Raw genomic sequence first — 17,770 nt, forward strand, 5'->3', positions numbered from 1 at the left:
TCTCATGCTCATTGCAGTGACTGCTTGCAAAGTATCTCAGTGAGTCCAGCAATGCTGTAGTATGTCTTGGCACATGACTTCCCTGACCATGGAGTGCTTTTTTCCTCCCCAGGGAGTATGGTAAAAAGTACCTTCATGCTAGGGCCCTGCCTAGCACCCTGCTCTTTTACAGTAGTGGACCACACCAGACACACAAATCCTCAGAAAGAGAAGCTTTTCCCTTTGTTAATGCATACACCATTGCCAAGACTGTGATGCTTTATTTCCTCTTCCCAAAGTGAAGAGCTGTACACCAGCTGCTTTGTCTTCCACCAAGCAGGGCAGCTGAGGAGGCAGAGTCTACTCAGCCCAGACTCCCATCTGACTGAACAGAGATGACCACTTGGTTTGCCTCATGGTGTCTTGGCTGTTACCTCTTCCTTGTAGCTTGACTGCTTTTCTTTACATCATTGTGGCTATAATGAGCCTCCTTTTAAAGAGACATTTACTTCAGCAGCTGGAGCAGACAGATACTGCTATCTGTCCAGCCAGCAATGGAGGATGAAGGGCTCGTATGTACAGTGTTTATTGCTGGCATATTCCTGCATTGATTCCTGATTTAAGGACCCAGGGATAAGTGTTTTGTGCACTTTTAGGCTGGTTGGTTTAGCCACTTGTTGATGCCACAATGACATTTTCAGTATAAGGATTCAACTGCCTAGTGACTTTTTGTCCTCCACTGAGGAGACAGGCACCTTTTTACATCATCCAAGATAAAAAATTCAGGCACCTCCGGGTGTTTTTTAAAACACTTTGGGTGCAGTTTGCAAGACCACAAGCCTAGAACAGGTTCTGATCAAAACAGATTAACATCTAGGGTCTGTACTGGGTACGAAGATATAGTGAAAAAAAGCTTCATTTTTGAAAGGTATGAACATCCAGCATACTTATTTCCTATTGTGGGCAACCAAAAGGGAACACTGGAACTACATTTCTTATAATAGACATTGACATAATGTAGATAAAGTACTTTAAAAACATACCAATTTCCTGAAAGGTTGGGTTTCTCATACGCATGTGAAACAGTTGAAAATTGTTTTATGTAACTCCTCCTGACTTTGAAAATGTACATGGCCCTTTAGTACCTCCAACCTTCAAATAAGGTTGAAAGAAAATGCCAAAATGAAATAAAGAAGGACTGAAGGAAGATCTGTGGAGCTGAGATACCTCTGCTAAACCTAGAATTGCTTGCTGAAATTTACTTGAAATTAGCTGCAGGAAATCTTTGCTCTTTCATTCATGTAGAGGCCTTTGGTTGACAGTACAGATTTCCTTTCTCTTCCAGTTCAGTGCAGTTGGTAACATTTCAAAACAGAAAGACACACACCCTATCTGAGTGGCTCCTGCCTGCCTCCAGGAATACCACAGCTGACTGGACCTGCTACTTGCATGTTGTGATGCTGGGGGGATACACTCTCAGGGTCCTGCTTGCCTCTTCAGGAAGGGTACCTGGTGTACTACATATTTTCAAAAAGACTGTGAGAGCTTAAAAAAGTTTAAATATTTGAGGGTCCTGTTAAATTGCTTTGCTACTGCACAAATGCTTCCACATCTCTCCTTTATTCCTCATTCCCTCCATGACAGTGACAGTGTATCAGAAACCAGCTCCAAATACTGTTTATGGAAAAGATAGGAGGAAGATAAGAGCACTAGTGTCTTCACTTGTTTGCTCTGCTGACAGGGTGAAGATGGTCAAAATTGTTCTCTTGGCTTGTTTTTCTCACATAGATGAAAGAAATCCTGTCTATATATATCATGGTTTGTCATACAGAATCCTCGTCATGATAAAAAAAAAAAGGATTTGGATTATTATGTTAAAATTTTCCGTGGGTCAAATCTCCAATTCTGTAAAAGCATGTTGCAGTCAAGACAATTAGAGGGCTGTGCCTCCAGGTTTTACTTTTATGTATTTCTAAGCTCATATCAGGGCAGACTCATTCAGCTGCAGTGCACAGTAAAAATATAATGGGAAAAGAGGCCAATGCCATTATAATATCTAATGAAAAAGTGTAAGTGCAGTGATGGTAGCTTTGAATGCTGTACTTGGTCTTGAGTTATTGCATCCCACACAGCTCTGAGAAGAATGTATCATTAATCATTTGTAGTAACACATGGTTTCTAATTGACTGAATTCTTTTTTCTGTTTAAAACAAATGGGGAAAAAAATACATAATTCATTTCCTTGAAGCTCATGTTGTGTCAGAAGTGGCTGTTCTTTTAGGACGATATTCACTCTTCTGAAGTGTCAAAGCATGTACTCCAGCATTTAGGGAGGATGCTTAGCAAAAGACAGACTGCTTTCATCTCAGATAGCCTGATAAAAAGGAAAAATATGTCTCCTAGATGAGAGATCAGATTTGTTATGCTGAATGGGTGCCACAGAGAAGAAAACAGCAAATAACTTACCACGTCAATTATCTGCAGCAAGGAAAGCTGGAGTTCCACTACAAGTGGTTGGGAGTCATTCATTACAGGTCGTTCCAGACGATTGTAGTTCCGCAGCAGTTCTCTGTACAAGCGTCTCTGGCTTTCCCCCTGTTGAGAGACTAGAGGAAAAGAAAGAAGGTGTCTGTCATTCACACTGTCACACAGTCACCATTGTTTGTCTGTTTTGTTGAAAACTCCCTCTTATTACGTTTGTAATTAGAAAGTAGTTCCCAAAGATATCACCCAAATTCTGCACATGGATGTGACACAGCTTTTCTGCATATGTGAATTATGAACTCTCAAAAAAATTAACTACTAACACTCTAACTCATTAGTAACATTAAGAAACTACTGAACAGAATTCGGGGCTCTGACTGAATGTCCCCATTTCTTGGAGTCCCTCCTGCTGATGGACAGTAGAGTTATGGTTTCAAAACTACCAGACAGCTTCCTGGAAGGCAAGCAAATGAATTCATTAATTTGCTTGTTTTTATTTCCTACACACTGGCTACTGTGAGCCAGAACTTGTATTACATAGCCATATTGTGTTTATACCACGCATGGACAACAGCTACCCTAATTTCTTGGAGCTGAAGTATCAGGCCTTTTTCTATGCTCAAGAAACAGTAACAACTGTTCTTCCTACCATCTTCAGTTTTTCCAGGTTTTAGGTTATTTTCTTTGACTTTTTTCAATCTGATGGCAGCACACTTTGTTAACACTACTGAGGTGGTGGTATGAAGGCTGGAGTATTTAACAGCTATTAAGAGGTATTGAATTTCTGGTATTACATGCTTAACTGAGTTTGCACTGAGACAGACTCCAGACAAAGCTGTCATGCAAACAGCTGAGCATGTTAAACATTAGCAGAACTTCAGTCTATGCTTAATTTCCAATGTGGAGAGCATCCGTGAGCAATCCTGCATGACCAGGTTTCCTTGCCACGACAAGTATGGATGGTAAAGGTTTGGGTATCTTCCCTCAGCAAAGCAAGAAGTTTGCTGGGACACACTGCCCAGAACCCTAGTTTCCCCAAAACTGTGTTGATCTTAGTGCTGTGGCTAGTGGCAGCCTGAGCTCTACTTAAGAGCTGCACCTAAGAGAGGGAAAGTCATGGACTACAGGTTCCCTGAGGTCAACCAGTCCTGTCAATATGAGTGTGTATTCTCTGAACTGTATAAATTCAATCCCCGGCAGAGAATCTGCACTCTAAATCATTATTACTTTGGACTGAAGCAATTTTTATCCACTGCAGTTCCCACTCTCTGTATATGACTGTTTTTACTTCTTGATCAGAGCCCTGCACATTGAGACCAAAACTTCTCTCAGAGAGGTTGTGATGAATATTTTCTTGACAGTGCAAACAAACTATAAAAATCCATTCTGCCTTCCCAGCCTCTTGCTATGCTTAGCAAACCCTTCAAGCCTGAGACAAGCTGCCCTACAACAAAGCAGCCATGCCTTTTAAAACTAATAATAAATTCAGCTTATAAACACTTCATAGGTCTGTTTAACTTGTGTTCTTTTCATTTTTGCTGATACTCAAGGGAGCTTGTGACTTTCTAGCATGGCAGTGCCTAGAAAGTCACAAGCTCCTTCTGCCACTCATAAGGAACTTAAAAAACTGGAGAAAGAAGAGTATTTTGGTTCAGTTTGGTAAATTACACCATCACATCAATTTCATGCGTCCTTTCTTCTCTTGCGTAATATTCCACACAATCACAGGCACCCAGAGGAGCAAATGGTGTAAGCAAGCCTTCAATAGCTCTTGCTGACAACTCAGTATTGGTTGCTATGTTTTCACCAATGGCAAAATGAGCTCTAACCACAGTATCTCTCCTCCAGCATCTTAAGTAATCTTTCCTGCTTACTTAAGCAGAGATTTAAGTCTTCTGTTATGGCCTTAGTAGTTTCCAGTGCCTCAGCAGGATCAGATTCCATCATAAATGTCTTGTATGTGAAGAAAACCCATAAAAATCGCCACACATTGTCCTATGGAAAGAGGCTCTGAGTTTGGAGCAAATTTGCTGTCCTTTCACTCACCTACCCACCCATGCTCCTGTGCTTCAGAGAAGAAATTACTTTCTGAACTATTGCTCTCATCTTGAGTACTTACATAATACTTGCCTTCAACCTTTCTTTTAAACTAGCTGCCTCGGGTTTTACAAAGGGAAAAGCACCCTTCACCAGTCTCTGGGCCCAACCGGGCTGCTAGTCTGGTACTACCAGTACTACCATTGTCAGGGTAAATTGAAGCAGCCACCCAAGAGAGGTACGGCTTGTAGAAATCTAAGCATAACCCTTTGCTCTAGGCTTTGGAAAGGTGTCTTTGCACTGTGTGCTTCATCCATGCTGAAGTCAAGCCTCTTTCCCTGTTAAACTTTGTGAGGTGAAGGTGCCATTTTCCATCCTTTTTCAACTAGTTTTCCATCCTTTCTTCAACTCTCCTCTCTGTAATGTAATCCTGATACTTTGCAATCTCTTGTATTCAAAACTGTTAACATAGTCATAGATGATCTATTCTTAGTCCGCTGAGTTGGCATTGGTGACCACGTATTTTTGTGCTGCATGGTTTTGCTTACAAAATGACATATATTCAGAAGCAATGGAGCCCTGGGGTGTCCTGGCAAACTGCCACAGCAGCTGTTGGTACCACAAAGAGCTGGCTAGCCTAATCACACTGCCATCTCTCTGCTATAGCTGCTTTGGAGAAGGGAACTGAGGTGGAAGTCTAGTTTGACTTATATATTCACAGACTTTTTCTTTAAATTGTAATTTTCAAATACTTAATGTTTTATACTCCAGAGAGATTTCTGCTTTTTTCTCCTATGTTTGTGCTAATGCATTTTGACACTACAACTCTGTGTGCTAAATGGAGTCCTTGCTGGTGATGGGGAAGCCTGAATCTCTCAGGACTAGTGGTAGAATAAGCTTTACCACTGACTACCCCTCAGTCACAGCAAGTTTAATCAAAAATAGTGGCACTGGTTCATCTTTTAAACTAGGCTAGATGACGGATGTCAATATTTAAGTTTGCCAAGTCAGTGTCCCAAAACCAGTACCGGACTTGCTTGCCTATGTTACTGGTAAGTAAAAGTAACTGGCAAAGGGTATGTTTTCTAAGGAAAGAATCTGAGAGTTTTTATGACCCACTGCCTCTTATAGTGTCTCCCTTGTCTATGAAATATCTTTGAAGCAGTAGGAAAACACACAAACTCATTAAAATTTGAGAGAAGAGCAGGATGTTTACCTCAAGTTTAGCAAGACTTTTGTCACCATCTCACACATTCATCTATGTCTTGCAGGCTAGATAAGGGAACAGTGGGCAAAAAAGTGGCTGAACTGTCAGGCTCAGAGGATTGTAGTCAGCAGCAAAAAGTTCAGCTGAAGGCCAGCCAGTGGTGGAGTACTTCAGGGACGGATACTGGAAACAATTATATTCAACAGTGTTATGAATGATGGGACAGAGTGCATCCTTAGCAAGCTGGGGGTTTTTTTAGATGGTGCAAAACTGGATGGAGTGGCTGATACAGCACAAGGTTTTCTGCCACTCATAAGGAACTTAAAAAACTGGAGAAATGACTGACAGAAACCCCATGAAGTTCAATTAAATAAAGTATAAAAGTTGTCCTGCACCTAAGGAGTAACCCCAGGTACCAGAAAAGGCTGGGCTCACTAGCTGGTGAGCCAGATAGCACAAAAGCCCCGAGGAACCTTATAGGTATCCAGCTGACTATAAGCCAGCAATGCACCCTTGTAGCAAAGGTCACCAGCATCCTGAGCTGCAATAGGAAGAACCATACAAGTAGATCAATAGAAGTGATTCTTCCTCTCTACTCAGCACTGGTGATACAGACCTGGAATGCTGGATCCAGTGCTGGGACTTATCAGTAGAAAGGAAACATGGAATTACCAGATCAAGGACTGGATTGTTCCTCAAGATTTACTGTTTAATAATCTGAAAATGTTCCCTAAACTGCTCCTGGAGCTTGCAGACAACCGGGAAGCACACAACCAATCCTTGGATTGGCTGTGAAGAGCTCTAGGGAAAGCATTACTTGCGCACTATGTTAAACTTTTAAACACCTCTCTAAATTCCTTCTGTCCTTCTGCATGTGCAAAGAAGTCTGCAAGAAACCCACTGATTGCATGATTTATATAAACTATAAACTGCTACCAATCTTTTGAGAATAGATGTTATAGTTGTATTTAACGTTTCTTTCCAGGATGTAATTGCTGAGAATTGCACAGCAAGGGAACCTGCATCTAGGTCCGGCCAGTCTATCCATATGGCATCCCCAGGAAGGACAGATGCTCTCTCCTTTCCAGGAGCTGTGCTGTCATGTCTGGTCTTGGCTGGTTGATTTTCCTGCTCTGCTTTGCATGCCAAGGTCCCCAAGCTATAAGGCAAGAGTCCAACCCTTCCAGTTCCCCAGGATTGTTCACAAAGTAGTCAGCTTCTTAAATGAGAACCCTTGTGTGCGGCACATTCTGGCTGATTGTGCACAGTAAAGAAGAAATAATGAAATATTGACAAGATGGCAGGTAGCAGAACATGGATTTCCACTAGTTTTTCAGCAATGACACCTGTATTATCAACCATTCTACCTCTGTTTCACAGTATTCCATGGTTTTATTTTCATAATCTCTCAACTTTTTGAGAGGGGGAGCTTCTAGCTGTTTTCTAGCTGTTGCTCATTTCTTTAGGCAGACATCTGAGTCCAAATACACAAGTTATTACTTTACTTATACAAGATTATTGGTACCTAACATGACAGTTTTCAGACAAAACATCATATTCTTTCCATATCACTTTATATTAGCATATATGCATGCTAACATGCCTCTGAATTATAAAATGTCTCTTTGTTTTCTTCTTCTGTTTTCAAAGACATTTCCTAGAATAATTTTCATTATACTCTTTTTTAAGAACATGGTAAATTACAATCAACAACATGTTTCTGATGCATCACATTGTTGCTTTTATATTTTGTCCCCCAATACATGAAAGGTCTAAAAATGGAGTGATACTGTGGTTGTGACATTTATTCACTCCCCTTGTACTTTCTGCAGGTATTTCACCACATCTATATCACTTTTTTCTCTCTGTACTGTTACTTTGACATGTATCTTTTGTTTTGGTTTATTTGTTTGTTATTTGTTTCATAAAAGAAAATTAGTAAAATTCTGGCATTTAAAAAAAACCAAACACAACAGCGCCATTATCCTGAGAAGTATTGTTTAGTTGTGTAATGATTGTACTTAATTTTCTTATAGCTGGAATATTTACAGAGAAAAAAAATCCATAAAAATCTATGCTTATCAGAGCTAAATCCTAGAACTTAAAACTATTTTCCTAAAACCTTCCTGCCACAGCTCCTTCTATTATTTATTTTCATTTTAGTTTATTACTGTACTTTTGCAGGGATTTTTAGCTATCGCTTTCAGAATCCAAAGAGAACAATCACAGGAAACATACACATACACACATGCAATAATGAATTATGGGGGAAGCAACATGAAAAGTATCCAGAAAAAAGCAGGCTGTTTCACAGACAATTACATTTGCATAAAGAACTGCAATGGCAAGAGCATTTACAAAATGAGCCATGTTCTAATGATTTGATAGCTATAAAAAACAGCTTATTTCAAATATTTTGCAGATTTTTGAGAATGTAAAGCATGTCATTGCCATATGTTACTTAATCCCCAGAGACACAAATGTGTCCCATCTGCTTTTGTTCTTATGTGCAGCATTGTTACTTTTATCTGTCGTTGCAAATGCACTATTTCTTTCAATGCCCTTTGATTTAAAATGCATGCCATCATGCCTTCAGGGAAGCGGATTCACAAAGAAACAGTGGAATCACAACAGCTACCTCTACCCTGTGTGCGTCTCTGTGTGTGTGTGTTTATGTGTTGTGTATTTTAATATTTCTCTCATTTAAAACCTCTTTTTAATCTACTTCCCTTCTGGGTAATAGTTGACTCTAATCTTTGTCTCTCGCTATGCAGATTGTTTATGCATCTTACACACAAAATTCATCAACTATCCCGAGGAATGTGAGAAATTACTTGATTTCCTAAGCAAGAAGGGTCCAATATTCTTGATATGAGTAATTTCTGTTCTTTCGTAGCAGATAAAGAGTTCCCAGCAATGATGGGTATAAAAAGGTATGCAAGGAAAGTTTTTTTCTTAAAGATTCTAGGCCCATGACAACATGCTAAAACTGTATAATGAAAGGATGGACTTATATTTTTGGTTCCACTGGCTTGGTTGGGTGTTTTAAAGGCTGAGTATTACATGTAAGGCAGAGAGACACACTTTGAGGTATAAACAGTGGGATACCTCTCAATCATAGCTACCAACATTATTTAAACTGCCTCATTACTCCTGGTCAGAAACCTAAGTAGCTACAGCCAGTAAAGGAAAAAAAAGTACTTTTAGTGTAATGGTAGTTTACATTAGCTCTATGCAATACAAGTGTCATTGCTACAATACTAGATGCACAGGAAGCGGAGGAGGAGGAATCTGGAGCAGTGATGAAGACAGGAACACCCCTTGCTACACATTACAGAGAGCTGTGGCTGTCTGGAAGCAACTCTTGCCAGCCATCCTGGAATTTGTGGAGAAGAGTAGTAACGGAAGCCAAAGGAAAGAAACAAAACCATAGGATTAAAGCAAGATACCAGTGATATGGTCATCAGTATACAGGACTGGGCTTCTGCACTCCCTGATCCCACTGGTTTGCAAAGCATCTTGTCACAATCCCTTCATCTCTATGTGTTTCAGCACCCAAACCAGTTAGCCTAGGGAAAGCCCTTCTTGGGAAAGCACTATGAGCTTCACCCTCTTAGTGCCATCAATGTGGCAGCCATGGCATTATGGACAGCATTCACAGATGGCTCTGAAAAGGGTCAAGTCAGTCTGCACCTCCCCATCAAAAGCCCAGTCTGCACATGTGGAGAGCTCAGATCTGGGAAAGTCATAAGTTAACTGACAGGTGTAATAATGATTTCTGTGGAAACAGATAGGCCTAATCTCTGATTAGGCTGAGAAAAACGATAGGTAGGAGGAGTTCTTTTTCCTAAACCCAGTGCAAATAATAGCAGTGATGGATAATGCAATGATGTTGTGGTTTAACCCCACACTGCAACTGAGTACCATGCAGTCACTCGCTTAAAATCTCCCCTCTTCCAAGGGGATGCAAAGAAGAATTAGAAAAAATTACAATAATATTAATTAAACATATTAATAATAAACTATAATGAAATAATAATAATAATAATAATAATAATAATAATAATAATGATGATGAAAAGGGAGACAACAAATAAAGAGATAGAAATAAAACCCAAAGAAGAGTAATGATGCACAGCACAATTGCTTGCCAACCACTGATCTGTGCCCAGCCCACCCCTGAGCAGCAGCCTCTTCTAGTCAGTTTTCCTCGGTTTATATACTGAGATATACTAACTTCCCAGAAAGAGAAACATAATCATTTTGTCCCAAGATGTTCCAAGTGCTATTCCTTAGACACAGGGATGTCTTTAACAGGAAAAAATGCTTGTTGCCTTTTTTTATGGTTCAAGATGAGGGAGAGATCTTGCTCTAAACCATTGACTCTGTGTTATTGGTGAAGCAGTGGTAATATGGTTTAACTCCTCTGGGCAATGCAGAGGATAGGCTGGAGTGGAAATGATACAGACAATAATAGCATGAAAAAGAACTGCCCAGTCCATTCAGAGATCTTGCAGTGCTTCTTTCCATTTTTCCTTCTGCAGCACTCATCAGCTGGTTATGGTGCCAGACACAGCTATTTCCCAAACTATGAACTTTTGCCTTGCCAGCCTGCCACCTGTCCAAAGCTAAGCAGCAAAGTCACTGACGATGCAATAGGCAACGCTAGAGATGGCTTCTCCTGCCTTTTTTCCCTCATCACTCAAGTTGCAGCTGTTGCCCATGAACAAAGTAGAGCTCCACTGGCTTCAAGGCACAGGCAAGACACAAACGTCCTTAATGAACACAGATCTGAGAATGCAAAGAAAGTTCCAAGTTTGTCTTTACAACACCAGAAGTCAAATGATGGATAATGAGAAAAATAGTGCAAGAGCCCTCTGAAAGGGATGGGATGTCTGATGAAAATTCTGGCTGCACCTTGAATAACTCCTAATTTGTTCAGTGCTTAATACATGAACTGGGAAATATGAAGAGACATTTTCTAAATGTTTCCTAAATCTGAAACAGTTTGGGGAGCAGAGCTTTCATAACATACCTATAGATGAGACTCAGCCGTTTTAGGCAGCACCAATGATCTTTCACTACGTCAGGTCAAACTTGCTGCCTATGTGAGATGTTGTGCTGCCAATCAGCCAGTCATAGTTTGGAGGTCTTGGCAGCAGAAGTGGCTGCTATCAAGGGATTTTTTTTCTAAGGGAAAGAAGTCTGAGGCTTTGGTGGTGGAAGTCTTCAAAGATAAAGGGAACTGTAAATAAGGGTGTGAAAACTCTTAGCAAGGAGTCAGGATTTATTTCACTTTGAAGAGAAAAGCTGTTTCTTATACTGTCTTGATGAAGTAAATGACTGTCTCTGAGCAAATTTGACTTGTGACCAATCAAACAAGGTTTGTGGAGATCTGACCTAAGACACTTGAAACTATATGTATTATGTCTTGGCTGACTCAGTCCAGATTTGCTTATATGCATGCAAAGTGGCTTAAAAGCTTACATTTTTTTTGTTGTTTGATTTTTTTCCCCAGACTTTAAAGGTATCAAGATCTCAGTGACAGCTGAGTGTTCTTAGACTTGATCTGTTTTCATAACACTAAATGCTATTGTCTTTTCCTTGGATACATGGCTCAGGTCCTGGTTTTGTTACTGGTAATATGAAATATTGGTGTCTCCCTGCTGCACCCTGCCAGCCAAACCTGCATTGGCTGAGTCACTCATCCTGGCTAAGAGCAGAAATGAATCACCGTGAAATTGAGGTACTTATAGAGAATGACGATCTGGGGAGCGTCATTTTGTCCTGTCTTTACTCTGTTGCTTTTAAGCTTTGGTAACTTCAGTCTACTATTCCTGAATTATGTGTTGTTGCAGACAAAACAAAATTAAAACAAAACTGGTGCCTTGTGCATCCAGAGGGAGCATGATTGTCATGACGTAATACAGTAGCAATGCCACAGATGCAGGATGCGAGACCAGAATGAGCCTGAAAGCCAGAAAGTGATCTTGTGCTGTCTGGGCTGCCCTCTTGTATTCCCCAGCAAAGAATTCCTGAGACTGCTAGAGCATTTTGACCCAAAGGTGAAGTAATTTGCCCACTTTACAGAGGCCTCCTTTGGAGAAGGATGTCTCTTCTCCTTAACCAAAGACCGGTTTCCCTTAGATCTACCTTCTCTTTACCCTGCTGCCTCCTTTTTCATATAATCCAAAAAACACATAAATAGATCTGATGGTGCCAGGAGAGTTGAAGTTCTTGAGCTGAGATACCAATCCAATAAATTTAAATTATAATTGGTGACCCTGATATCTTGGGAAATGATATTAGAAGTCTTAGACCTTGAACAAAATGCTACTGCAGAGAGTATGCTACAGGATAGTTGTTTGGTTACAATACAAAGGCAAAGCTTTAGCTTGGAGCTCCTGGAGCTTCCCCATTGCCATTTATGGATTGTGTGTAGAAGACTGAACATGAACAGGTTTAAGTCAAAGTTGCTGCCCATTTGCCACTTGAAACAGTGGGAACTGCAAACTATCTGGCAACTTTTTATTTAAGTTCTCATCACTTCTTCCCACTGTTACAATTGTTCAAGCTGGATTTCAGTTTACTGACTACCTTTCTAAAATGACAAAATATTAAAGGGAAAGCACTTCATTAATTGCTTTATCACTTCTGCAGGATCTTAAAAAAACCCCACAAGATGGCTAAGAATTATGCAAAGTATTATCTGCATGATTATATGACTTCCTACTTTTGGTTTTTCCCAAATGCACTGACTCAGATGTGATGAGAACATTAAGCAGCATCATTCTCTACAGCCAGGCTGCGCTCAATGAGACCCACTGCATGACACAGAGTTATCTCTGTGTCATGAAGCCTCCAAAGGGCAGCACTGATCTCTTGGGGTGTTGTGGAGGACACAGACAATAAGCAGATGGATTAAAGAGATACGCCTTTGATCCACTTGGAGATGAGAAAACAAGGGGGAGTTCTTTTGGCTGCCTTCAGCTTCCATGAAGAAGGGTTCCATCATGAAGAAACCAGGCTCTCCTGGGATGTGCACAGGGACAGGACCAATAAGATAAAGATGCATGATGGGCATTCCCACAGTACTGAGTCTTTTTTATCTCAAGGGTACTCTGCATAAGGAACACTACTATCCTTGGAGATGTTTGCAGCTTGACTCCTCAGACAGCAATCCAACAGAGAAGAAGGGTTGGACTGGATAACCTCTGGAGGTCCCTTCCAGCCAAATTATTCTACCACTATACGAACCAGTATAGATCAGACCCTCTCTCACCTCAGCTGCCAGAGGCACACCTTTTCCAATTTATGACTTAATTTTCTCCCTTGGTATGGTGAAGATCTAAGTGATGAGTGATGTTTTTCCATGTAACCATAGCTGAGCTTCAGGGAACACAGTGTACTGCCTTAGTCCAGTCTGCAAACTGACTTCAGCCTCTTTGAGTTCTCAGTGAGAAATGAGACCTCCTCAAACCTGCTTGTTTCTTCTAAGTAATTTTTCTGTCCAAATCTATGTTGCATTAAGAATAGACATGAAGACTGTGGTTTTCTCTTCAACCTTGTGGGATGCAAAAGTGTTGAAAATATCCATTTCTGAATGGTGATAAGGTTTGCAGGCATCTGTTTCAGCACTCCATTTAGCACAGATTTTCTAATTGAGCAAAGCCAATTGAGCAAGGCAAGACAGAGACACCTGCACCTCACTGTTTATATGCATAAGTACTCATTTGACTACAGGTTCCCCTTCCACTGCAATTTACTGACTTAATTGCAAGCCCTGGGTGGAGAGATTCTTACTTGCAAACACTCCATCTGGTTCTGGCCTCAGCCTTCTCATCAGCTGTTTTGCTCAATGCAGAAAGTATTTGATAAGCAAAACTCTTTCTTCAAGCTGCATTTTCTCAGGAGTGTGTTCTAAAACAGCAATAAACTCCTGTCTGCCTTTTTCATTTCCTGGGTTGATACTGATTGCCAGTGCCAGCCCTACCTGCCTCAGTCAGATTTGATCTCTTTCTTAATTAGTTTAGGGAGGATTTCTAGGCAGTAGACATCTAAAACAACCATGTCACGACTGATCCAAAGGGTTTTCATCTCCTTTAACCACACTCTAGAGCTGAAGAGACTATACCTCCCTCCTTGCTTGTCACATAAAAATGAAATTCTATATGCCACCACCACCATTAACTCATGTTCTTTTCCACAAGCCTTAGGAAAATAAACCAGAAAGAAAAAAGAGTTCTGAAGCTGCCTTTAAGAAATGAATCCTCTGCCTGGAATGAGAACTTCTGCTGTGATACCATCAGAAAACTCTGTGAGCTGAAGCAAGACTGAAGGTATGCAAGATGCCATCTGGCATCATCCCAAAGACCAGATGGATGCTACATTCTCATGCATAGTATCTGCTTCAGGACCCCTCCCTACATGCAAGACTGCTATACCAATAGGTGCATGTAACAATAGGCACTGGTGATGTCATGACTCAGTTGCTTTTTTTGGACCTGACCACTTTTTCCAGTGACATTTGAGAAGAATTAACACAAGATTTAGCTCAGATCACTATCAGCAAATGCACATAGAAATACCTCCAACTTTTCTGGAGCCTGGCAACTTCTCAGAAGTTTGGGCCAGCTCCACTGTCACAGCTGTGCCTATGATAATACAGATCAGCCTCAGAGCTGTGCCAGTGAATGCACATAGAAGATTACTGACTGAACACAAGGTCTGGTTCATCGAACTATCAAGTCAACCTCAAGAAGCAAGCACGGACAGCAAGTTACTGTAGCAGACAGTAATGCAGAGGAAATAGGGGTTTGCTTAGGACCCTGCCTGCCTGTCTTAAATGTATCAACACATATCAACCACACTAGTGTTCCTAATCACAGAACATATGTGCACATGCCATGGACAAGTACATTTATTCCCTTGGCTCCATACATATGCAATGCCTTAGCACGCTCTCAGCATTCAGAGTGATCAGCCCTGCTGTCTGTGCTATTAGATATTAAAGTAATGGCAGGGATCTGACAGCAATTTCCCACGTATGCAAGTTACACATGTGGCATCTTCTTATGCCATCAATATGGAAAAAAAGGGCTACCAGTACAAGCCAAGTACTAGCTCATATCTTTTCTATTTTAAATATGTATCAGCTGCATTGTTATCTTTGGAACTGTATCATCCAGTGCATCAACATAGAGAACACCAAGAGCTGAGGTGAATACAACTTTCAGATCTCTAATTAAGGGTATGAAAGATTTTAAATTATTTAACTTTCACACCTGGTTCTACTCTGATAACAGTTTTGAAATGTAAAAATACAGCTACTTCACCACCTAAACTACCAATGATATAACACTGTACTCTCTTATGGCACAGGGATCCTTTTATCTGTTCAACTGTGTCTCTTTGGAGTAAATAAGTTTCATTAAAACACATCAGTGCAGTTCTATCAGGCCTAAACAGCTGAGGCCTGAAGTTTAAACTCCCTATATGGGTATTTAAGTAACATGATTTGTTCTTCCTACTACACAGATCTCGAAACTCCTGTCACCTCAGTCTAATTAGCTCACATTAGAGAAATTGTAGCTTGGCAGTGGAATCTGGCCTTTTGAGGCTATCTTGCCAATGCTTCTGCTGTTGCAGAAACAGCACCTGCTTGCATGGAAGTGAACCAAGAAATCTGTGAGGATTTGCTCCAAGAAATCATCAGTTCTGTTCTGATGTGATCACTAGACCCCCTCAAAATAAGCAAAGGTGTGAAAAAGCATGAAATTGGGTGCAGCACCCCAATTCAAATATGTATTGTGAGTGAGCCAAAGAAAAGCACCAGCTGGGTACACCAAGTCAGGCTGAATTACTTCGTCATTTACATCTCTGAGCTGGTCAGCTCACTTGCAGCATCCCCTGCCATAGGATTTGTCCCATACAGCTGAGCACCTATATCCCACCAGACTGCAGAGAAAGGTTGTTGTCCTCAGTTTGCCTTTGCCTTTGTTGGGCTTTTCAAAGCCACTTGGCCAGATAGGACCCTGATGGCAGTCTGTACAGAGTAAAGAAACTGAGAGGTCTGACTCTGCTCTGTGTGGCACGTGGGAACTGTAATGGTCCCACTCGAGAAATAAAAAAAGATATAAAGGCACAGTAATTAGAATACATTATTTGACTGGAGACTAGCCAACTGCATGTTTAACCTCCCTGGCTGTTAAACCCTCTAGGTGCCCGTGCCCTGAGCTGAAGGTAATTTCTCAGAGAGGCTATGCATCAGTGTGGTCACTGTGACATGTTTCTCAGAATGTCCTTGCAGGGCTGTCTGCACCCTATCTCTCAGACTGCATCACACTCAAAAAAAGAAGCAGGAATGGGTCTATCCCTCCTTTCAATCAATCCCTGGACCAGGTTTTTTAAGTCCCTCCACCCATGGTTGTTAGGTAGCTGCTGAGATTCACTGGGTACTTCTACATTCTGGGTGCTCCTTCAAGGATTGCCCCTGGCCTGGAAGGGATGTCTGACACTGAGAGAATTCACCTGAGATATAGGAAGATTGAAAACCAGTTTCGTGATTTTTCCTTAGACCCAAGTCTCAAAAAAACTATCATCAGCCCTTCAGGAAGGAGGGCTGTAATGACCTAGCTTAAATGACATGACTACTGGGGCTCCTAGCATATTGTGAGTAAAGTCTGGGTGAAGCAGACAGTTGAGGAAAGAACTGGGAAAAAACCTGAGTTCTTCATGTGTTGTTTGTGTTTGGTTTTTATCTAGTTCTTGTGACAACTTTCCTGTCAAACAGCCCTACAGGAGTTTTCAGTACTTGATAAATTGCTATGAACAGTGTTGAAACAACTCAGCGGTACGTGAGAGTGATGTTAGCTATGATTTGAATTTGCTGTGACTTCCATGTGGGTGAACTAAGGAACCCAGGGGAGAGTTTGTCTGGATTTACTGTTAAAAAACCCTGCTACTGATAACGTGCTAATATCATCTTGACTTTTTTCTCTTCTGTCCCAATTGCTCAATTCGCAGGTATTTCTGGGGTTTTTTTCCCTTTTTTTTTTAAGTTAAAAAAATCTGTAAAGCAGAAGTCAATTACAGACCAACATTATTAGAGATTAATTTTATTCTGCTTTAGCCTTTTTCTTTAAAAGTGCCTACTTGTAAGTTGTTGCTAAAAGCATCTAAAAAAATTCTCTGAATTATTTATAAAAGCAGTTTGTCTTCATGTGATGCTGAGAGAAATTAGGCATCTCCCGATGAATTAGTGATCACTCATTATTTAAAAGGCAGGATTTACATGACACACAACTTCTCAAAATGGAAATGCCCACAAAATTACTTATATCATAACTAGATGCTATAACCCGCCAGTTAGTTCAGCTCCTACAGTAGCAGAGAAATGTCTTGAAGATAGCAAGGTTCTTAATTTAGTAAGGTAGGGCAACATTTTTCTGCAGTACCATTACTACATTAGGCAGATGAAATGTGGATCTGTAATAATGAAATGCCCAGATGTTTTACAGCTTCAGATGAATTAATGAGGAATTTATCTATATGGCATGAATAGTCCAGTGCAACAACAGATACATGCAAGTTTCCAGTGTCCTTGCACTTCTGAAATAGGTGGACACCTTTATCTGCTTTAAAAAGACAATCCTGCTTTATAGATAAATTGTGAGTAACAAGACATGGTCCTTCACAGCTAGAATACTCAGTATTAGAATTTTTGATTGCTGCAGGCATTTATGTTTCAGCTGAAAGGGAGCCATAAAAGCACATTTTGTGTAGAATACTGAATATCTTTCATGACTGTGGCTATTTCAACATTCTCACTTTAAAATACTTTATTGTCAGCCTTGCTATCCTGAATGTTTTGAAATAATCACACAGCTCCTATTTTTGTTAGCACCATGCTGAAACTTCTGAAGATAGCTTAGTCAGAGCTGACACCTTAGACTACAGAATCCCATTATTCTACTTATTAGATATTTCCAGCTATATATCCATCTCTGTCTTAACTGATTTTTAATAAGCATACGAAGAGTATGTTTAATGAAAAGAAACCAG

General features: G+C 40.5%; 1 protein-coding gene across 9 annotated transcripts in view; it reads right to left on the bottom strand.

Annotated features, from left to right (window-relative positions):
- Window positions 1-17,770, bottom strand: part of LOC135289973 (neuronal acetylcholine receptor subunit alpha-7-like) — a 64,524-nt gene that overhangs the window by 39,716 nt on the left and 7,038 nt on the right. For 3 of the 9 annotated variants that reach the window (XM_064403868.1, XM_064403867.1, XM_064403866.1), the window contains exon 1: window positions 2,446-2,564. Coding sequence is in view for 4 of the 9 variants with exons in the window: in XM_064403861.1 (XP_064259931.1) it covers window positions 2,446-2,585 (140 nt within the window). In the remaining 5 variants the exon portion in view is untranslated. Of the gene's footprint in view, window positions 1-2,445; window positions 2,586-5,716; window positions 5,891-17,770 lie in introns of those variants that run through there. The other 6 variants (XM_064403861.1, XM_064403862.1, XM_064403863.1 and 3 more) reach the window with 4 other exon arrangements.

The sequence above is a fragment of the Passer domesticus genome, chromosome Z (assembly GCF_036417665.1).
Source record: "Passer domesticus isolate bPasDom1 chromosome Z, bPasDom1.hap1, whole genome shotgun sequence".
NCBI lineage: Eukaryota > Metazoa > Chordata > Aves > Passeriformes > Passeridae > Passer > Passer domesticus.